This window comes from Nicotiana tabacum, chromosome 12 (genome assembly GCF_000715075.1).
Source record: "Nicotiana tabacum cultivar K326 chromosome 12, ASM71507v2, whole genome shotgun sequence".
In the NCBI taxonomy this organism is placed as follows: domain Eukaryota; kingdom Viridiplantae; phylum Streptophyta; class Magnoliopsida; order Solanales; family Solanaceae; genus Nicotiana; species Nicotiana tabacum.
The window spans coordinates 44,668,342-44,692,104 of NC_134091.1; the positions used below are offsets into that span (position 1 = coordinate 44,668,342).

At 36.5% G+C, this 23,763-nt stretch overlaps 1 protein-coding gene across 2 annotated transcripts; it reads right to left on the bottom strand.

The window, feature by feature from the left end:
* Nucleotides 1–2,976: 2,976 nt before the first annotated feature.
* On the bottom strand, nucleotides 2,977–20,479 carry LOC107801534 (uncharacterized). Of its 2 annotated transcripts, XM_075226431.1 has the most exons (17): nucleotides 20,340–20,479; nucleotides 19,469–19,557; nucleotides 19,303–19,382; nucleotides 17,797–17,891; nucleotides 16,931–17,088; nucleotides 16,354–16,505; nucleotides 10,559–10,677; nucleotides 9,978–10,138; nucleotides 9,827–9,901; nucleotides 8,669–8,740; nucleotides 7,071–7,208; nucleotides 4,797–4,952; nucleotides 4,084–4,136; nucleotides 3,813–3,991; nucleotides 3,526–3,604; nucleotides 3,317–3,432; nucleotides 2,977–3,227 (listed from the first exon to the last, which is right to left on the bottom strand). In XM_075226431.1, the coding sequence occupies exons 5-15, from the start codon at nucleotides 17,037–17,039 to the stop codon at nucleotides 3,544–3,546; spliced, it is 1,275 nt and encodes a 424-aa protein (XP_075082532.1). In that variant the 5' UTR covers nucleotides 17,040–17,088; nucleotides 17,797–17,891; nucleotides 19,303–19,382; nucleotides 19,469–19,557; nucleotides 20,340–20,479; the 3' UTR covers nucleotides 2,977–3,227; nucleotides 3,317–3,432; nucleotides 3,526–3,543. The 2 variants fall into 2 exon arrangements, with proteins under 2 accessions (XP_075082532.1, XP_075082533.1); XM_075226432.1 differs by lacking the exon at nucleotides 16,931–17,088.
* Between the last annotated feature and the right edge of the window lie 3,284 nt (nucleotides 20,480–23,763).

Below are 23,763 nucleotides of genomic sequence, written 5' to 3' on the forward strand. Positions count from 1 at the left end.
TTCAAAAAAAAAACTTTTTAAATGAATTTTAGAAAAGAATAAAAGAAACAAGATTACAGATTTACAGATACGAGTGACTCCTACACAATCGTAGGACTATTCTCTTCAAGTAATAACAAGATCAAATAAATCAGTACAATGTCATGCACTCAAGATCCTAAGAAGTTACTTTGATTTGAACAGTCCGATACAAGCACCCCTCATTCCTCAAAGGTAATTAAAAATAAATTAACCTTGATAAAAATATAAGTAACTGTTGTGATGGTAAAATACCAAATTATGTTAAAGAGTGTTTTACCCCCTTCAGTAGGATTCAAGTTCAGATGGTAGAAAAATAGACTTGTTACTTATAAATGCAAGCACAATTAATAATAATATCATTACAGCTGGAACTACAGAAAACATGGTCAAAAGTGAATTACAAGCTGAATCAATTTACGAATTGAGCGAGTTTCTCTTACTAATGGTGATTTTCGCGTCTTTCGTTTAGCTAAATGCGAGTAAAAACAAACACGCAAGCGTCAATAACACTAAAATTAAAGTGATATATTGAAGATCCCTCGAACTATTTGTTATGTATCTAATAATCTAAGTTAGTCGTATAAAAACACTACTTTAAAGTTTGAAAAAAATAAAAAAATGTGTACTCCTCATGACAAATAAAATTAATTTTTTGAATTTTTTAAAATTGTATATTAATATTATTAGTATAATTATGTCAAATATTTTAAAATATTTCAGAGTAAGAAATACGTTGTAATTATAGATTGGATTGATATATTATACTTTTGTTTAGAACTCAAGTCAACGTGAAAGTCACATAAATTATACTGGGTGGATATCTTTAAAACCACCAGTTATATTTTGATCTCACTAAGAAAATCTTAGCTTTCTTAGCCTTATGTCAAATTTTCTTCTTCTCCCTCTTCCTCTTTCTTATGCATTTTCTCCTTGTCCTGCTTCATCATTCTGCATCTTCTTTTTCTCCTTTCTTCTTCTTTTTCTTCTTCCAATAAATTATGAGCACACAACTAAAAATAAAAAATAATAAAATATCTGGCGTTGAAAAAAAGCATGTTGAAATAGACAAAGTAAATCTATTGATTTTTAAAGGTTTAAGTTGAATCTAACCATTAAAATTTGTTGAAATTGATATTTAAAAGGTTTATCAAATTTGAATTCATTTGATGTTGATTAAGATCAATTTTGAAGCAAAACATGATGGTGAAATTTCTGCATAACAATTATGGCAATGGTCTAAATGTGTAGCCTATTACGATGATTTGCTAGGATTTTTGCAAATCAATTATGAAGATGCTTAGAATTTGTGACCAATTATGACCATTGCTAGGCTATTTGCAAATCAATTATGGTGATAGGCTATCAATGCTTATAATTACCCCACTTTGGCAACCTTTTCACCCCAAGCTTTAAATGCTTATAACTAAGGATGGGTTTGTGCAAATCCGAAATTCAAATCGAAATTCTAATTTTTTGGATTTTTTGTTTGAATTTTCGAATTACGGAATGGATTTCAGATTTAGTTTTATATTTATTTGAATTTCGGATTGGATATTTGATTTGATACTTCAGATTTTTGGATATTCGAAAATTCGAATTTTTTATACTTATATTAAGTCCATTATCCATATATCAATAGTAATAAGTTAAATACCCTATCATTAGACATTATCTCATATATTTAATACTAATTACTAAGTTATTGTTAGAATACTTTCTATTTGGACATAGTTTTACTATTGCTACTTCTTATTGGCCTTATCAATGTCTTTTGTTGTATTTTTTTTTTAATGATTTCATTAGTTAAATACTTGGATGATTATAGTGAGAATGAGGAACTTTTTAGGTAATTTAACATGAATACTTTATTTAGATGTTCATTTTTGTAAGAAGAAGAAACATCTAAACTTATTCTCAAAACAGAAAATCCGAAATATCCAAACCTATTAATCCAAAACCGAACATAAAAAACTCAATCCAATCCGAGCTTTTTTGGATTGGATTTGGATTGTCATTTATTTAATTCAAAAATCGAATATTCAAACCACAATATTCATATTCAATCTGAACTGCCAGAACACCCACCCTAATACTTACCAAACTTTCACCATTATAGGGATATTGGACGACAACCCATACATTCATGATAGTGCTCTCTATGATCACTTATTTTTCAAATCCACACTGCTTCTTTTGGAGGACCTATGCATACATCTCTCTCATCTATTTGACTATTCTTGATTGCTATACGAGGATCACTTACGGGGGTTGCAAAAGGCAGGAATGAAATTTCATCCTATAAGAGGAACCAAACTAAGAAAAATAAAATCTTTACTGCAGCTGGAGGCAATCCGAGCACTGGATAAGAGAATTGATATAATGAATAAATGAATCCCTCTATTAATCAAGATGAACATATATGTATGTACATGCAAGTACGGAGTACCTATCGGCATAAACGAATCAATTTAGATAGCATGTCATGTTACAGTAAATCACCTGAACAGATTTATTTCAGACCCAAAAACCCACACTATACCTCTTAGATGCCACTGCATAATTTTTACCCTGAAAAGATAGTGCAATATTGCTACAGGTGCACAACTCATAGTAATGACACCATTCTTACTGCCACTGCATCAGTTCTCCAATTCAATCAAATAATGCTTGAAAGAAGGAATAAAGGCCAAAGCAGTGAAAGAATGATACCTCTAAAGTGACATGAGCGTCAAATGTAGGAGAAAAATAAAACCACTAATATGTGGAAGAAAATGTGGAAATTATTACCCTGTCAATGCATCATGTACTTGGCAATACAATGATTTATCACTTTATAATATCATCTGTTCTTGATCCTGGTTGATCTAGGAAATTCTTGCAAAGTAAAATCCAAAGCAAAGACCAGAATCAAACAACAACCCACCTCTGGAATTGAAAATAAGCAGAATAAGAACATTGTAAACCAAACAAATTAATCAGTGGTCTTCATAAATTGCTTATAATTTCGTTGTCTTTTAATAGGTAAAAATGTTAATTTCTCATCCTTCACTGAACATTATCTGAAAGCACGCATTCTTTTACAATTGGAAAATTCAGATGATTGATTACAACAATTCCTTATCAAAAAGAAATTGATTTCAACAATGACACTTCTGAGATGCCAAGACCACTTGGATTTGATGTGGAAACCCGACAAGTGAATACACCTGCTTGGAGCATTAAGCAAATATTATGGCCAAAATAAAAAGGAACACGAACCAGTTCATTAAAACATCAAACCAGAGTTCCGTCATACCTAGTAAACTATGACTTTCACTTTGAAATGCAACAAATAATTGCCGATATGCATCAAAGAGCTAAATGCCATCTTCTGTCCATAAAATAACTGATGACTAAGGTTCTTGCTTTGACCTGCATTGGGAGGCATCATGTCCAGGTGAACATCAAAATAAAGAAACATAAAAGAATTGTGAGTATTAAATATGGGGGAAAATGAACCCTTACTGCAGTGGGATTTTCTTCTCAGTCAGCATGCTCCCGGAAACGTATGATATTGTTGATAAAGCTCCTCTCGCGACGATAGCTGAAGATTAAGATAGATAAGACACACAAATACACACGTCATGCTTTTCAGAATACAATTTAGTTATAGGACTTCAAAATTATAGCAGTTCAGTTTTGATGTTCTGTCTTTGAGCCTAGTCTCCTACAATTCTAGTCCATAGAGTGCATTGGACAGCAAAAATGTTAGCTCTGCAAAGGTCATCTTCATAAGCTCCCTACAAACTTACATGATAAAGGCTGCTAGCATGAAACTGGTGATTCCCACTAAGAAGTGACCGCTAAATGTTTTCCAGAAGTCATCCCGATCCAGAAATATCTTTTCTGAAATTAGAGTGACTACTCCAGAAAGAAGCAGAAACGTCCAACCAGAGGGCAGGCAGCTACCGAAGGAAAATGAGGATGAACCCTGAGAAAAAAATCCAAAGAATAGTAAAGCATCAGGAAAATTATTGGTTTTGATGATAAAAAGCAAAATAATTTCACAAGCTTAGCAAATACCTGAAAATAGTTCCTGATGAATACTGCTGAGTAAGTGATCCTTAAAGCCATATCTTTCAAAAAGTCAAGGAACTAGCGGCTACAAGTTTTAGATATCCTCAAGGACAACTTGGTTCACACAGTTCCAATGATCTAGTGAACCACTCATACACTTCCAACTCTGGACACAGACGACTACAAGTGCTTGTTGCCTTTCATATTTAGCAGATAGCCGTTTCAGTTTTAGCAGCCAGCAACAACAAAATGTTAAAGATGCTTGCACACTACTACTGCTGTAACTTTGCTACTAACTGCAAAAACTCAATAGCAATCATCAGTTAAACACTTACCTTCTCATGCAATATGGCTTCCAGACTATCATCACCAAAGTGAAAAGTGAAAAACCAAGCTCTAATTGGCCTAGTTCTTCTACAGTTCTACCTATTAGAAGTGTTCCTGAAAATAGTTCTTTAATCTGAAAATGATAGATTGTGAAATTGCAACGTGAAAGATGCTGACAACTGAAATATGCAACCCTATGATGTATGGTACATGATATTCACCATCCCCAACAACCTAATCAGAACACACCACCAAACTGTAAGACCTTGCCTTATTTCTGAACCAAGATCTGCAGTGCGAACACTGATCATCAATTTTCTTTTTTTAAAATAAAGAAGCAAACACTGTCGAAATTCCAGGAAAAGAAACTTTAATGCATCATGAAAGGATACTCAAAGAATTTGCTAAAATCAACCCAATTGCACCAGCTGAGCGTATAAGAGAAACATTCAACACCAGGTAAATCAATGAGAACACAAGCAAGGAATCATTTGAGCGCTTGAGTTGAATCTCATCTGCGACCGCATGCAAAAATGCTTCAGATATTCCTGCACCAAAGACAGAAAAATTTGACAATTTCATAATAGTATCTGTAGACCTTAAGGCTGGTAAAGCTAAAGAAAACTTCAGTTGGTCGGTAAATTCAACATATCATCTTCACAAGGTGAAAGCAAATACAGACAAATCAGATGTACAATCTTTTGAGCACATCATTGCAATTAATATTGCAGGTTGCAAAACGAGAAGAGAACACACTTGATTGTAGATCTCAGCTACTTGAAACAGAATATATAAGCTTTCCATCAGTTATATAAAAAGCAATAAGCAGCCTTATCAGAAAAATGTAAAAGGAATAAACGGATTCATAAATGATCAAATTATTAAAATCAGATTTTTTTGAATGAAAAAATGATCTAAAACCTCCAATAATAATTCATAAAGGCAGTGGGTTAGCGACGTTGCATTAGCATACATAGCTGCAATACATCACTACAAGGATTTCTAGGTAGTTTCTGGAATGTCAAGGATTTATAATCCACGAATTAAAAAGATTAGGGATATTGGGATCTTTCGATTCTGGTCATACAGGTATTAGCTGCATTTTAATTGGAACGTCCGGGTTATCCTCCATGAGCAAGAAGACAGTGCCCTGTCCTCATAGTGACAAAGCACAAAAGATGGCATATTCCAAAAGAAACTTGCCAATAGTTTCATCCCTACGTAAGAAGCCAGATAAAAGTCACCAATTTCAAAAGCATGCTTCAAGGTTGTATCACTTCAACAATACTGAACAACAAAAATGACTGGTGGATAAACTTGGCCCGACTCCAGTTAAGAGCTTCAGTACTGCTTTGCCAAAATTTATCAGAAAGCTCAAGAACTGCATCACTCGCAGAAATTTCAAACATGAAAAGTACTCTTATCTAAAAAACTTTGGCCGTGGAGGCTGCAGCAGTAAAGTTAATTACAAAATCAAACACATTACTGATTAAAATAGAAGCCAAAGTTGGGAAATGCAATCTTCAGTTCTTCACAACCTTTTTTCCATATATAAACAGCTGTCTCCACATCATAATTTACTAAAATTGACGTTTCAGTGGACCTGCTTAATTATCATCATAAACTGCTGCTTGCTTCATAAAATGATCCTCAACAACTACTAAAATTACACCTCGGTCCCAAATAAGTTTGGATCGGTTATATTAATTTCATTTACCACGGTAATCTATTTAAACTCATATCATGCCAACTTCATAAGATAATCCCGTTGCTAAAAGTAGTTTGTTTGCAAAGTTTTCGACATTCTCCGCCCTTATTTACTGAGAGCTATAGGTTGATTAGGTGCCAAGTATCACATTTGAGCGTATGGAAGTAAATCAGCTCCAATTCATGTGCTGTGGCCCGGTTATAAATACACAGGAACCACAGAAGAACCAATAGATATGAGCTGCCGAAACTTGAAATCAACAGAGTTAAGAAAAAGTCAAAACCCCATAATATTTCATGATCAAAAGTGTTTCGTTTCAAGTCATAACATCAGGTTATGGGAGGACGAACTAGAAAACCTATAGTATATCATCAAGGTAACTAATTAAATTAAATCTTAAGCACCCAAAATAATTAATGAAAAGGAAGATAGAAATAGGAATAGTTCTGGACCTTCCAAAAATATTTGACAGTTGTTGAGGGGGTCCCTCAACTTTCAGTATTACAGAAAGGTTTCAGCATGGAATTTCTTTTGCGCTCACTTGGCCTTATTCACATAAAATATGGAGAGAAGGTCCTTTGAGTCTAGATCATGGTCAGTAGCCCCATCAGGTCGTAGTGAAATTATCTCATGATAATACAAATGAATCATACAAAAACAAAGGAGAACCTACTCAAACTGTCAGTGTTTCCTTTTCTGTCAAAAGTCTTAAATAGAATTTTTCACATGGATCACTCTAGACAAGGATGGCACGGTTTATTATCCTATTTAATCGGTATTCCTATCAATTTGTTTCATTAACTCTAATTGGTTTTAGTTATTAGATGAGAATCACTGTTAGAAATGATAACTGCATAAGATTTTCACGGAAGTCATTATTTTCTAATTAATTATTCAATAATCGCTTAGTTCAGATATTATAATCAATTTCTATTATGAAAACCAAGCACGCCCTTACCATTCATAGCCAAAAGAATCACATAGAGGCAATAGTATCGTAGAGCTGTTGAAGCTTCTCCATCACTCCACTTGCGACCATACAGCAATCTGATGAGAGAGTAGGAATAGCTAGGGCCAAAGGCCATGACCACCAAACCTACAAGACAAGCAGTTTTGGAAATGAAGATAAGCTAATTGGAGTCTAATTCGTTTTAAAAAACCTAAGAACCAAAATGAAATAAAAGCTTACCAAGTTTTTCAATGTAATAAGTACAAGCAGCAAGTGAGACATATCGTGTGTCAATTTATTGTTCGAAGCATATTTATCAAAAAGGAAAGGAATTAGTTTGAAGCATATGGTAATGATGCTGATAAACCAAGCAAAATGCCTGAGCAAGAGCAAGTCTAGAGAACATATTCTGGAAGCTTCCTATTTCAGTGGCAGCCAGAAAGCAGTCTACTACACATTTTAGAGTCTTAGTTAAGTCATAACATCCCAAATGCTGAGTGATGTACATCGGCCTCTATCTTTTGAAGCTTTCAAGTGTTCTTTTTCTCTTAGGTAGACTGTGAATTTGTCACCACAATAGTCGTGTGCCCGAAAGTAGATGTTTTAATTCAGGTTCTTTTTAGATTCAAGATTCAGCAGTCCATTCCACTCACGAGAAAGGCCCTTTCTGCAATAAAGATTTGCAAAGCAGATGATTGAGTTTCGAAAACTAAAGAGTGGCGGAGAGAGCTTTTTTGGGGGCTAATGCAGAAAGAGTTTTTTGTTTCAAATTATCATAATGGCACCAACAAGGTGCTAATTTAACTTTACAAAAAATTTCATCTTTAGAGCTCCCAAAAAAATTCATAAGTGTCTAAGCAACCTAAATTTTCCTGTTTGCATAAAAAAAATGCTTAAATAACAATGTTTTACTCTGTATAGCGTGTCCTTCAAACACCTCGTATTTCTCTTTCCAGATAACCCATATGATGCAAGGAGAAACGTCCCACATTTTTCTGCCATATTATACAGGATGGTATAAAGAGTAATTAACAATGACAGAGAGGATCCTTACACTTATTTCGAAGCAGCACTCATATTCGAAAGACTAGGTTGAATTTCTGTAAGAAAATACATCGATACCTAATGCGAATCTGACATACCGTATAAGTTGTGAGAAGGTCAATGACTAGCACCCAGAATGTTTAACAGTAGAATCATTTTCAAAAAAGCATGACATCATTTGTACGCTGATGTCAATAATTTGTAAAACTGGATTTGAGAATTTTTGTCAATGTTTGCTAAGATAACAGGTCCGGAAAAATTAAGACTTGGCTAAAACTACTGAAGATGTTGAACATTGTCCATCACCTTTTTTACTCATTTAGTAACAAGCTTCTAAATTCATGAGCCAGTAAGATAAGTAAAGGTAGGTAACCATGAGTCCAGCTATATAGCTACAACGATTTCCAAAACAGATGCAATAAATAAACAAACAAATAAGTAAAAAAAAAAAGGGCAGCCCGGTGCACTAAGCTCCCGCTATGCGCGGGGTCCGGGGAAGGGACGGACCACAAGGGTCTATTGTACAAATAAATTAGAGCAATTATGAAAGATGTCATAGTTACCTATTAGTAAAACAAGTTTCAAAGCCTCAGATAAACTTTTTCCCAGTTTCTTTTGCTTCTGTGTGTGTTCACCTGTCAAATTAGTGAAACAGCTGAGGCATCAGCAAATTGCCACTTCCAATTGAATGAACAGAAGAAAGACAGTCAGCATTAAGTTAAAATTTTGGTTTATAGCTTTGTGGTGGCTAAAAACACCAATAATGCAATATCAGAGCTAAGTTTAAGTAAACGCTAGCAAGTTTGGAGAAGACTGTAAGTCATGGCTGAAATATAGCCGTTCATTGTGTTTTGGTGCACTAAACCAGAATTCTTGGAGAATACAGCATCAATTTCTGTCATCAAGTCAAAGAAGCTTTTTAAGGAAACCAAAATGGCCTAGAAATTGAGATCCTGGAAGAGGTTAAGTCTGACAAGTGCACAGTACACATTCATGCTATAGGATAACCGGGTTCATTGAAGTAATGAACCAAGCAAAATTCTGTTAAAGAAATAAATACATCAAGTAGCATCAGAAAAAAAAAAAGGCAAAAGCAATAGTTCATGTTGGTTGTTAAGGTTAAATAAAAAGATAAGCTCATTTATCTATTTCATAGCTTCTGCGCAAAATCCTGAAAAGTCAAACCAGAAATATAAGACATGCCAACAACTAGTAAAACCCAGTATAACCTTTGGTTCAAAAGTATTTCTTAATAGGCGTGGCATCACTTGAGGAACCACCATTCTCTCTGTGTCTTGTCTTTCAATAAGGCATGAAAAACTTCCATAGGAGCCAGTCAATAAATCATGTTAAGAATGGGATCTGTAAGGGCGAAAAGAGGTAGGTAGAAGGATGATTATTTGTCATTTCCCTGTTTGGTAAGTAAGTAAAAATGGGTCATCTAACCTCCCAAATCTAGACTGAAAAGGAGGAATTCTTATATCTTTTACGTCCCTTATAGTTGTGTGTCACAATATATGAACAATAATCCAACTAAAGGAATTAACTTCATGAATTTCTCTCTTCTCGCCCTTCCCCTCCCCCTTGTGAAACCAAATTGACATTACTCACCACGATAACAACTAGGCAAGATTTAGAAGAACATACAAATTGAAAAAAAAATAAAAATAGGTGAAGTCCTATAACCAAGAAGAGTCCTATAAGAGGAAGGCGAGATAAACCTGATGCAGACCTTGCAAATGTAGCATATGAACTTTCTTCAAATGGGAGAAACACCAGTCTAACCACTAAGCTGCCTGAAAAATCAATTATATGTTCTGGTAAAAAGTACGACCTGTTTAAGCAATATGCTGCTTTGTTAAGAAATCATACCTAGTTTATCTACAAGCCCATATACTGCTTGGTTATATGGTGTGTCCAACCACACAAGAACCATCTTTTCTCCTTCTTGAAGAAGCAACTTTCGGAAAGATTGAAAGGTAAACAACATACACATTTTTGAAAGCTGCTCATCAATGCCTCCATTTCCTACACTAGAAAGGTATTGACTGTTAAATAAATTAAATTCCAATCACAAGAAGAAAAGAACTGTCAGCATAAGAGAAGAGGCAGAGAGATATTGTGAACAAAGTTGAAAAATTGATATAACCAAACCAAAGGTAGGCTTCCATTCATTCCTTTGTATTTCTTGTAGCCAAGTCCCCAGCCACCCCCACTTCCAAAAGAAGGAAAAAGCTCCATTCTCATAAAAGATTGACTTGTTTTCTTTAGGATCACTCCCTCCCTCCCTCCCATATATATATATAGATAGATAGATGTTTTTGTGTTTTGTCTGTAAATCTGCTATAAGCATCAGCTTGTGCCTTACTTTACATATCACTTATCAAAGAAAATATGGAACGTATAACATGCATGTGAAACAACAGAAGATGAGTAAACATTAGAATTCTTACCCAAAAGGAAAGAGATCAGAACTGCTATACATGTGAAAAAGAAGAAAGTAGCCCCAGTAGCCAAAGAACACACACGCTCCAAATGCGACTTGCGACAAGGCAAATACAATTGCTTTCTCCTGAAAGTAAGAAATCCTAATCTTAAATTTTTGTATATTGCTTTCTCCCGAAGGTTTGAAATTTTAATTTTCAATGTTTGTCACCACAACTAAACTGAATTAAGTTCTGGCGTCCCTGCAAGTACACAACTCATGCAAGGACATGGAACAGTTATGCGCAGAGTTTTATGAAAAATCATCAGATTAAATAAGACGAGGGACTACAGAAGATAAAACTCATTCATCCACCAGAAATGGTGGACCAGAATACTTCTATATCAAAGTTTAAGGTCGACACTATTCAGTCAGGCAGCAAATACATGCCCGCAGATGTACCAATCAAAGGAATCATGTCTTTCAAATTTCAATTATCAAAGGAAGAATGCGTAAAATAAGGCATGAGGGGGGTACATTACTGAAAGCCACCAAATATTTACTGTACTGGAAGCTCCTTGTTATTGAAATTAACAGAAGCATCACGGAGATGCAATTAAGTACAAAAGTAGGGTCCTTTTCTAATAAAGTCTGTTAGTTTACAGATATGTACATAATGTAGTCTTGTCCCACGTTAGGAATATGAGTAATATGTCCTTGTAGAGTATAGCTATAAATAAGGACCTCTTTTATTGTATTGAGTATCTAATATCAATAATATATTTTCTCCCGTGCTTTCTCACATGGTATCAGAGCTTCGGTTGAGAAAAGAAAAGATCGTTGTGCATCATTCCAGCGACATCCGGGAAGAAAGAACTCAGTCACCGTGCAATTTTCCGGTGACCTAAGTGACAGTTTGCGTCAAAGCCACTATTTATCAGCGTTGTGAACAAACCAACACCACCACAAGGTTCGACGTAGTCCCGCGACCAAACCCCAGAAAATTCCACCGGAAAACTCATAGCCACGAGCTCTCACGCGCCGGGCAGAGTCCAAATTTTTCGGCGAGATCTGTGCACGCGCCGGGCGCGTGAGACCCCTTATAGCCATTTTCCGACGAACTTCCTTCAGGAAGGCTTACTCGCACAGCAATTCCGAGTCGACCAGTGCTATCCCCAACAAATTCCGACCACTTTGAGTTTTTTCCGGCAGCTACAGTAAGATTCCGACTATAGTATTCCCTTATTCTGTTTCAGTGTTTCCTTACTCTGTTTCAGTAGATTACAATTGATTCTTTCTCTTATTTGGTAATAATTTGCAACGATGTCTTTGGGATTTGATGTTTTTGGGTCTAGAAACATGAGTTCTGGAAGCTCTAGTGTTATGATTACCTCGAAACCTTTAATGGGAAGTTCCAACTACTTAGCTTGGGCTTCATCTATCGAGTTGTGGTGTAAAGGTCAAGGTGTTCAAGATCATCTAATCAAACAGTCTAGCAAAGGAGATGAAAAGGCGATAGCACTTCGGGCAAAGATCGATGCTCAGTTATGTAGCATCTTGTGGCGATCTATTGATTCCAAATTGATGCCCTTGTTTCGTTCACTCCAGACATGTTATTTGGTTTGGGCAAAGGCTCGTACCTTATACACTAATGACATATATCGCTTCTATGATGTGATATAGCGGATGACAAACATAAAGAAGCAGGAATTAGATATGTCTACTTACCTGGGTCAAGTACAGGCAGTCATGGAGGAATTTGAGAAGTTGATGCCAGTTTCTGCTAGTGTTGAAAAACAACAAGAACAGCGACAGAAGATGTTTCTAGTTCTTACCCTCGCTGGACTTCCTAATGATCTTGATTCAGTACGCGACCAGATTTTGGCTAGTCCGACTGTCCCCACAATTGATGAATTATTCTCTCGATTACTCCGCCTTGCTGCAGCACCAAGTCACCCAATGATCTCATCACAGATACTTGATTCCTCTGTTCTCGCATCCCAGATAATGGATGTTCGGGTGTCTCAAACTATGGAGAATAGACGAGGAGGAGGTCGTTTTGGAAGATCTAGACCCAAGTGTTCTTATTGTCACAAACTTGGACACACTCGTCAAAAATGCTTACATTGCTCAAACCGAGACTACAGGTAACCAGGGATTTTCTTTATCTAAAGAAGAATATAATGAGCTCCTTCAGTATCGAGCAAGTAAGCAGACATCTCCACAAGTAGCCTCGGTTGCTCAGACTGATACTTCTGTTGCTGGTAATTCTTTTGCTTGTGTTTCCCAGTCTAGTACTCTTGGACCATGGGTCATGGACTCAGGCGCTTCTGATCACATCTCGGGTAATATATCACTTTTATCGAATATTGTATATTCACAGTCTCTTCCCACTGTTACTTTAGTCAATGGATGTCAAACTAAGGCAAAAGGAGTTGGACAAGCTAATCCCTTGTCTTCTATCACCCTAGATTCCGTTCTTTATGTCCCTGGCTGTCCTTTTAGTCTTGCATCTGTTAGTCATTTGACTCGTGCCCTCCATTGTGGTATATATTTTATTGACGATTCTTTTATTATGCAGGACCGCAGTACGGGACAGACAATTGGTACAGGACGTGAATCAAAAGGCCTTTACTACCTTAACTCACTTAGTCCTTCCATAACATGTCTAGTTACAGATCTTCCAGACTTAATCCACAGACGTTTAGGACATCCGAGTTTATCCAAACTTCAAAAGATGGTTCCTAGTTTATCTAGTTTGTCTATATTAGATTGTGAGTAGTGTCAGCTTGGGAAATATACCAGAGCCTCCTTTACGCATAGTGTTGAGAGTCATGCAGAGTCTGTTTTCTCCTTAGTTCATTATGATATATGGGGTCCTAGTAGAGTCAGTTCAACCTTGGGATTTCGTTATTTTGTTAGTTTTATTGATGATTATTCAAGACGTACTTGGCTTTTCTTAATGAAAGATCGTTCTGAGTTATTTTCTATATTCCAGAGTTTCTGTGCTGAAATCAAAAACCAATTTGGTGTTTCTATTCGCATTTTTCGCAGTGATAATGCCTTAGAATATTTATCTTCTCAGTTTCAGTAGTTTATGATTTCTCAAGGAATTATTCATCAGACATCTTGTCCTTATACCCCTCAGCAAAATGGGGTTGCAGAGAGAAAGAATAGGCACCTTATTGAGACTGCTCGCACACTTCTAATTGAATCTCATGTTCCATTGCGTTTTTTGGGCGATGCAGTTCTCACAGCTTGTTATTTGATTAATCGGATGCCTTCATCTCCTATCAAGGATCAGATCCGCATTCAGTATTGTTTCCCCAGTCACCCTTATACTCTCTTCCAACTCGTGTTTTGGGGAACACGTGTTTTGTTCATAACTTAGCCCTTGGGAAAGATAAGTTAGCTCCACGTGCTCTCAAGTGTGTCTTCCTTGGTTATTTTCGTGTTCAGAAGGGATATCGTTATTATTCCCCTGATCTTCATAGGTACCTTATGTCAGCTGATGTCACATTTTTTGAGTCTAAACCTTTCTTTATTTACCTCTGCTGACCGCCATGATATATCTGAGGTCTTACCTATACATACCTTTGAGGAGTTTACTATAGCTCTTCCTCCACCTTCGACCACAGAAGTTTCACCCATACCAACGTTGAGAAGTCTAGTGTTGTTCCTCCTAGATCCCCAGCCACAGGAACACCACTCTTGACTTATCATCATCGTCCACGCCCTACATCAGGCCCAACTGGTTCTCGTCCTGCACCTGACCCTACTCCTACTGCGGACTTGTCTCTTCCTAGTACACCGATTGCACTTCGGAAAGATATACGGACCACACTTAATCTAATCCCCATTATGTCGGTTTAAGCTATCATCGTCTGTCATCTCCCCATTATGCTTTTATATCTTCTTTGTCCTTGGTTTTCATCCCTAAGTCTACAGATGAAGCGTTGTCTCATCCAGGATGGCGACAGGCTATGAGTGACGAGTTGTCTGCTTTACATACAAGTGGTGCTTGGGAGCTTGTTCCCCTTCCTTCAGGTAAATCTACTGTTGGTTGCCGTTGGGTTTATGCAGTCAAAGTTGGTCCCGATGGCCAGGTTGATCGACTTAAGGCCCGTCTTGTTGCCAAAGGGTATACTCAGATATTTGGGCACGATTATAGTGATACCTTCTCTCCCGTGGCTAAAGTCGCATCAGCCCGCCTTTTTCTATTCATGGCTGCGGTTCGTCATTGGCCTCTCTATCAGCTGGACATTAAGAATGCATTTATTCACGGTGATCTTGAGGATGAGGTTTATATGGAGCAACCACCTGGTTTTATTGCTCAGGGGGAGTCTCGTGACCTTGTATGTCGCTTGCGTCGGTTACTTTATGGTCTAAAGCAGTCTCCTCGAGCCTGGTTTGGTAAGTTCAGCACGGTTATCCAGGAGTTTGGCATGACTCGTAGTGAAGCTGATCACTCTGTGTTTTATCGGCACTCTGCTTCAAGTCTCTGTATTTATCTGGTAGTCTATGTTGATGATATTGTTATTACTGGCAATGATCAGGATGGTATTACCAATCTGAAGCAGCATCTCTTCCAGGACAGGGGGAGCCGTTTAGCGATCTTGCAAGCTATAGGCGGCTGGTTGGTAAATTAAATTATCTCACAGTGACTAGACCCGACATTTCTTATCTTGCGAGTGTTATAAGTCGGTTTATGAATTCTCCCTGTTATAGTCATTGGGATGCAGTTGTCCGCATTATTCGGTATAAAATCGGCTCCAGGCAACGGGTTACTGTTTGAGGATCAAGGTCATGAGCAGATCGTTGGATACTCAGATGCTGATTGTGCAGGATCACCTTCTGATAGACGTTCTACGTCTGGATATTGTGTTTTAGTAGGAGGAAATTTGGTGTCTTGGAAGAGCAAGAAACAGAACGTCGTTGCTCGGTCTAGTGCAGAGGCAAAATATCGAGCAATGGCTATGGCAACATGTGAGCTAGTCTGGACCAAACAATTGCTCAAGGAGTTGAAATTTGGTGAAATCGGTCGGATGGAACTTGTATGCGATAATCAAGCTGCCCTTCATATTGCATCAAATCCAGTGTTCCATGAGAGAACTAAACACATTGAGATTAATTGTCACTTCGTCAGAGAAAAGATACTTTCAGGAGAGATTGCTACAAAGTTTGTGAGGTCGAATGATCAGCTTGCAGATATTTTCACCAAGTTCCTCACTGGTCCTCGTATTGGTTATATATGTAACAAGCTCGGTACATATGATTTGTATGCACCGGCTTGAGGGGGAGTGTTAGTTTACAGATATGTACATAATGTAGTCTTGTCCCACATTGGAATAGGAGTAATATGTCCTTGCAGAGTATAGCTATAAATAAGGACCTCTTGTATTGTATTGAGTATCTAATATCAATAATATATTTTCTCCCTATCAGAGATTTACATCACTTACATGTTTAAGACTACACCAAAAACTAGATTAACTAAACATTAGTCTTCAAACTATGCAGACGTTTGAGACTCCTTCAAAATATTGTTTCTGCACACTTTCAACGGTCAAATTGGTGTTTCATCAAAGCCACTTTTTAGGACTAAATTTCATAAATTAAGGCAATATAATTACTATTCATAATATAATTCAATCCTCAAGAGGTATATTATGCCATTGAGCAACAATTCCATCTTTGCATAAATAATTTAAGGCAATGAACACGATTGACTAACAGTAAACTCACTTAAACTGTAAGTAAAGATAAAATTTAAATCTGAAAACTACAAAAGATAAATAATGAAGATGATCAATAGTTGTTTACCATGCCAGGTAGCTTTACAATGAGCATGTAGGTAGCTATACAACGTGAAAGGGTAGCTGCACTTTCAACTATCAAACGCAACTTAAGGAGAAGCAAATTCTGAGATAAGATGTAAAAGGGTTCGGCTAGTAGCTCCAATATACATGCAAAACCTGCTCGATGGAAATAAAATTTCCAATAAAAATGAAAAAGTCAGACGAGAATTTTTCCAGAAAATTTCACAAAATCAACTTCAGGGACAGTCCAATACATGATATATTCAAGTCTCGAACATCCAACCAGATGTAAGTAGGAAAAAAAACGGTTCTAAGCAGGTCAGGATTATGTTAAACTCACATTGAAGCCAAAGACATACAGCACATGAATAACAATTTCAGAAGGGCATACATACAAACCCTCACAAGTAACAGTTCAAAAGCCGAAAACAGAAGCAATCATGGAAACATAATTCTTTTTTTTGTTTTTTGATAAGTAACCATGGAAAGTTTAGTTTTCCTAGCTCACATTGATAACCAGCTCGTACAATAGGCACACAGCACAATTCTTTAAAAGACTGTATATCAAAGTTTAAGCTCACCATTTATCCATATAGCCTGTGCATATTGACTAGAATAACTTAGTTCTTGCCACCATAAAACAAAAAGGCATCCTGCAAATGTGACAATTATTCCCAAAGGGAGGGCCATTCATGCTACTTTCAACAGTTTTGCTGCATTTTCTCTCAGTGATCCGCCACTGCAATTTAAAGACAGTAACTTCCTTAAACTTCAAAAGCAGATCCATATGTATGTATCCTCTTGCCCTGTCTCATCTCACATATTTAATCTGAGAATTCAAAACCTTAGCCACCTATTAGTTCTCGTCTTTGTCAAAGACCTCTAGAAAGTTTCACATGCTTATCCACATTGTCACAAACAATGGAAGTCCTTCTCTAGAAAGGACTTTTACGTTGTTTGAGTCGATGCTGAGAAAAAGCAACAGGAAAATGTAAAAGCAAGTGGATGATTTTTCAGGCTTTTTGAGCTCTTTGCAAATTAAATGGAAATCTTTGGCGATTCACCTACCTGGTGCTTGTATAGTACAAAATAAAGTAATGATTTTTTAAAGAAGTTATAATCTGGAGATTAGTTTCACTCCTATTCCAATTGGTAAATAACAAGCATAATTAGGTTTAATGTGGATCACATAAAACAGATTTTCAAAATCTCACAGCAAAAGTATAAAAGAACATTTTATTGACTGACCATAACAGCTTGACACAAAATATATGCTTACTACACGAGATGAGTACTGAACTCTTTAATTTCAATATAAAGAGAGAGAAAGAGTTGCAACAGGCTTCTATTGATTTGATAATTTTATTTATTGAAACTAAAAGAAATTCTGAAATGAAATACAAAGAACAAAACTAAAAGAAGCATGAAAGAAAACATCCAATAGTACCAATAAATGTCGGCCCTCATGCATGCTCGCCTGAAGCCCTCTCGACTAAGAAAAAGCACACAAGTAATGAACAAGTGAAATTGTACAGCATACAACTGCATGATGCACAAAGAAGTGTTAGACATTTCCTGTACATAAAACCAAAAGTCAGGTTGAAAAGTACAATAAAACATACGAGTTAATTGATAACATGTTGAACTCACATCACCACAAACATCATTCAAAATTATGGTGAATCGATATGGTACATGTCAACATAGATGCTGTATTGTCTAGTTCACAACCAGTCAGCCACAAAAGTTTATACCAGAAAAAGAAAAGAAAAACAACTTAAAGCTTATAGCAAGAACAAGTGAGAGAGTTCTTCTCATTCTTTAATCCACCTAATTTAGTTGACTTCTCCCTGTTCTCGCCTTTCCATCATTCCATGGAGAGGCTGCCATCTTTTGTAATTCAAATTAAAATCAACCTAGTAGCACCAATACCTAAATAAAGTTAGTAAGGAACCTCTCCAGAAAAATATTACATACTTCAACTACTATTCATAACATACCCGAAATACTAACTCTAATAGAATGACCAATTCATACTTTCGTTTGTTCAAGTTTGATCACCTGTTCGGGCTCACAAACTTCTATTCAGTATAATATAATATGAAATACCAAGAAACGAATAACAATTTCCCTTTTCTAACTTTTACATATAGTAATCTTTCCAAGTGTTGTATTCTCACCCCAAGAAGAGTACAAAGTAAGAAGAAACAACTGGAAACCAACTTATTAACAAAATTGCACCTACAAATACATTGACATATACATGAAACAAAAAAAACAACAAAGCTTCAATCTCTAACTAGTTGGTGTCGCTGATAAGAATCTTCAAATATTCATATTTTTAAAAGGTGATGGCGGGGCCAGCTTGAGGGCACCTCAACTATTCCATTTGGTACCTGCAATCTCTCACCACCTATCAGCACATGTACCAAGTAACTCTGTCTACCAAGTCTTAGACAGAAGAGAAGAAATCACTTGGTTTTTGTGTCCACCGGATTTGAACACTGGTCTTCAAGGACCAAGATTCTAAATATAGTCATATACATAAAACAACAAAAACCACAAAGCTTCAATCACGAAGTAGTTGGGCTCGCCTATAAGAATCCTCCATACTCATTTTTTATAAAGGTGGTGTCGGGCTAGCTTGAGTGCACCTAGACTATTCCATTGGATGAGAATAAATCACATAGCATTTGTCATCTATCAAGGACCAAGGTGCACCCACTTTATTGACCGCTATGCCACAACCTTGGATGCTGAATCTTCTAAATTAATGCTACTTTATATTTCTAGAAAAAAAATTTACTTTATTTGGGCGCATTCATTCCAATGCTCGCTAAATTGTCTTTTAAATTTGCAAAACACCTTCTAATTGGATCACATACTCTACAAAAATAAGGTTGAAAAAAGAAGGCGGATATGATATAAAACAATGGTTAAAATAGAATAATACCGCATAGTCTTCTTCAGTGAGGTGCCGAACGATCCAAGAGTTGAATATGAATGGTATTCCCCTTGATAAAAATTGAGTTGCTACAAATATGAACACATTACTGAACAAACAATGCTAAAAAAATATGAAATTGAATAAATATAAGGTGAGAAGGTAAATAACTGACCTAGCAAGTACTTGAATGTGTGAGATAAATTCGCCGAGCGATCTCCATTTTCAGTTGATTGAGAAGAAGATTTTGACATTGCCTTCTCTCTGTCGAAAAATGCAATTTGGTTTGTTGAACGGCTCGATGTGACATATATAGTGTTTAGTTGAACCGGTGTAGCTAAACAACCTCTTTTAACCTTGGAGAGATGGAGTCAGCCGCAATGCCCTTGGAGTCTTCCGATAGATGTTTAGTGTTGTTTGCGTCAATTTATATTAATTTACTACTAACGAATTAAGGTAAAAATATTCATTTACTTAAAAGTACCAAATAATGCCTCTAAACCATTGAATTTGGCTTTAAAATATCCTCTTTTCACTTATGGGACCTTAAATGTCCTAAATGTTACTTTTTATCTTAAAAATACCCCCAACACTAATGGTTGACTAACAGTTGACTAGTTAAAACATACACAAATATGTAAGAATATTCAAAACTGATAAAAAAGTTATTAAGCCTTAATTTGTACATCCCTATACATATAAAAGTTTTTTTTCGTTTGTTTTCACTCGATATCTCTGTGTGACTTTTTATCAAATATACGAAACAAGCTTCTTGAATTTTATCCTCTAAAAGCAAAGATACGAAGCATTATTTTACAAACCAATTGAATCATAATCAAACTCAAACTCCAATTGTTATAACATGAGTATCAAGCTGGAATACATGTCTCAAATTCACAGAGGAAAAAGCCCATATGCAAAGCATAAATAAAAGCTTAAAATTAACTAACAATTGGATTTTATGCATACAACATCATAACTAATAAAAGGTTCAACTACTCTATTCAAGAAGAAAGTACTACAGTACACAGAGAGCTGAAATATACCTACAGCGTCAATGAAGAAATTCTTTCAGTTTAGAATCAAATATTCCCATCTTGTCTTAGCGTTTTGTGTCTGTATTTTTGTATGTGTGTGTTTCTGATTTGTTTTGGTCGTGAAATGGGGCGGGTTAATTATATGGAGCAGGTATTAGTGGGTTGGTCGTGTATCAATAGAACAACGCAAAGTGGCTCTTCATAAAGCCCCACCTAGTCAACTGTTAGCGGCAGGGGCTAAGACAAAAAAATAATATTGAGGGCATTTACGATTCAATAGTATCGCTACCCAAAATTCAATTAGTCGTGATGACATTTAACTCAATCCGCTAGGTAAGTCAATTAATAACTATCCAATTTAATAAGATTTATTGAGATAAATAAATGATAAAATAACTGAACTTTAATACATTTTCCAAGGACTGGTAGTATAAATCATGAGCTTTTAAGATTTAGATTTTTATAAAACTGAATTGAAATTATTACAACATCCGTTTGAAATGTAAACGAACAGAATTCGAATCTAATGCTACCAAGGACAAGTGATAGCCATAACTGGAACGCAAGTACATCTTCAAATCCAACTCCCGCCGTACGAAGCAACATCAGTATCCAACATCCACGTAAGGTGCAGAAGTGTAGTATGAGTACAACCGATTTCATGTGCTCAATAAGTAACAAACCTAACCTTAGGTTGAAAGTAGTGACGAGTTGGGGCAAGGGTCAGAGTCCAACTCCAATAACCAGCAACAGTTCATAATAATCATAATAAAAATAGTGCCAGAAGATAACCCAGAAGTATGATGCTCAACTCGCTCACAGTTACGGGAAAATAGGTATGTTTTTCAAATAAAATAGTAAAACCCAAATCTTTTACTGAAAGCACCAAAATATGAGTAAGTTTGTAAAATCGTGATTTTCTTTCCAAAACTTTTCAACAAGTAAATGTTTCATTATCAAATGGTACGAAGAAAGTACATCTCTATGCCTATATGTCAATGTGTATGAGCAGTCATGGATGACGTGATACCATACAACATGAGAAAAATGCATCTCTATGCATATATGTCAAGTGTGCATATCGAATGCAATACAACATAGCGAATAACCATATGCATATTCTCAGAGTATCAATCCACTCAGTCCTCCCAGTCACTCGGTCCTCCCAATCACTCACTCCCCACAGTCACTCAATCCTCCCAATCGCTCGGCACTCGCACTCGCACTTACATTCGCACTCAAGAGGTACTTGCGCCCACTGTGAATGTGCAGACTCCGGAGGGCAATTCCAGTCCAATCATTATAATAAGCCAATCATGGCATGAATCAAATAAACATGTTGCGGCGTACAGTCCGATCCCATAAATATCCTCACAAACAGGCCCTCAGCCTCACTCAGTCATCAATCTCTCCAGTCTCTGGGGCTCACAAGAATCAAGATAATCAGACCAAACAGTGATGATATGATTTATAAATAAAGGACAATAAAGACTGAGATATGATAAGTAAATAATAGCTGTGACTAAGTATAAATTTCAAATTAAGCAATTAATTCAAAATGTAACACGGCCTCTACGGGTCCAAACAGTGCCAACATGTGGCTTAAGCATAATTTCTAACATGGATCACAGCTCAATTACTCTAGCACGTAGAGATTTCATGGTTACAAATAAGATTAGGTAACTATGCAGTACTACAGAAATAACTTAATCACAATTCACACGGCGCACGCCCACTCGCCCGTCACCTAGCATGTGCGTCACCTCAGCACCAAACACATATCACGCATATTCAGGGGTTCATACCTCAGCATCAAGTTTAGAAGTGTTACTTACATCGAACAAGCCAAATCCAATACCGAGCAAGCCAAACGATACTCCTAAAATGCCATTTCGCGCGTACCGACCTCCGAACGGCTCGAAACTAGCTAAAAGCAACTCAAATACATCAAATAATACCTAAGGAAATAATTCTATATGATAAAGGTCGAATCTTTAATCAAAAGCCCAAAGTCAACCAAAAATTCAAATCCGGGCCCGCACCTCGGAACCCGCCAAAGCTTACAAAATCCAACAACCTATTCGATTACGAGTCTAACCATACTATTTTCACTCAAATTCGACTCTGAATCGATGTTCAAAACTCAAAAATTCACTCTATGAAACTTTAGACAAAATCCCCCAAATTCTCTCTTGAAACCCTCAATCAAATGCAAAAAACGAAGATAGATTCATGATATAAAATAAAAAATGAGTAGAGAACATTTACCCCAATCCACATGGTGAAAATCGCTTCAAAAATCGCTAAATCCAGAGGTCCCCAACTTAAAATATGGATAAATGGCTCAACGGTCCGAAATTGGACATTAAATCCACTGCCCAGGCTTCCTTCTTCGCGATCGCGGACATCCCTTCGCGATCGCGATGAACAAATTCTTCAACAACAATTTCCAAACTCTTCCTAGACAACCTCTAGTATAATAATCATAACTTTTTGTACAAACCTCCAAATAATAAATGGTTTGACTTTATGAAAACTAGACATCAAGGGCTACAACTTTTATTTTTAGATCATCTCCAAGTTTCTTATAGATTGCAAGATATAAACTTCCAAAGTTAGCCCTGTGCAACATAAATTTCTCCTATGCGATCGCGAAAAGGTTTACGTAATCGCGATTCACAAGGCCCTAAACTGCAGTTTTCTCTTCGCGAACGCGACTAAATGTTCGCGATCGCGATGCACACCTCTGTTGCCAAAAATCAGCAATTAAAAATGGTCTGAAACTACCCTGAAACTCACCCGAACCCTCGGGGTTCCACGCCAAACATAAACACAAGTCTAGAAATATCATGCGAACTTGCTCGCGCGATCAAATCACCAAAATAATACCTGAAACCATGAATCGGACATCAACACGCATGAAATTTGAAGGGAGAACTCAAGAACTTCTAGAATTGCAACCAAGCGTCTGAATGCTATCAAACCGACTCTGAACGACCCCAAATTTTGCAAGCAAGTTCCAAATCATAAAGCAGACCTACTCGATGTTTCAAATCTCACTTAACAACATCAAAATCACAAATTGCATCTCAAATCGACTTAATGAAGTTAATGAACTTTCAAAATTCAAAACTAACGGCGAACAAGCCTAAACACCTCAGATTGATCTCAAATTTGGAACACAAGTCATAAATGACATAACGGACCTACTATAACTTCTAAAATCAAAATCCGACCCTGATATCAGTAAAGTCAAACCTATGAACATTTCTAAACCTTCAAATTTCTAACTTTCGCCAATTAGTGCTGAAACCCTCTAGAATTATCCAAATACAAATCCGGGCATATGCCCGAGTCCAAAATCACCATCCGGACCTAACAGAATCATCAAAACTTGGATCTGAGGTCGAATACTAAAAAGTCAAACTTGGTC

Coding starts and splice junctions, on each gene's coding strand:
- LOC107801534 (XM_075226431.1), bottom strand. CDS start 17,039: ATGGCCCTCCCTTTGGGAATAATTGTCACATTTGCAGGATGCCTTTTT. Junction 16,506..16,930: donor ACAGGCTATATGGATAAATG/GTGAGCTTAAAC, acceptor TCCATCGAGCAG/GTTTTGCATGTATATTGGAG. Junction 9,902..9,977: donor TGGGCTTGTAGATAAACTAG/GTATGATTTCTT, acceptor TTGATTTTTCAG/GCAGCTTAGTGGTTAGACTG.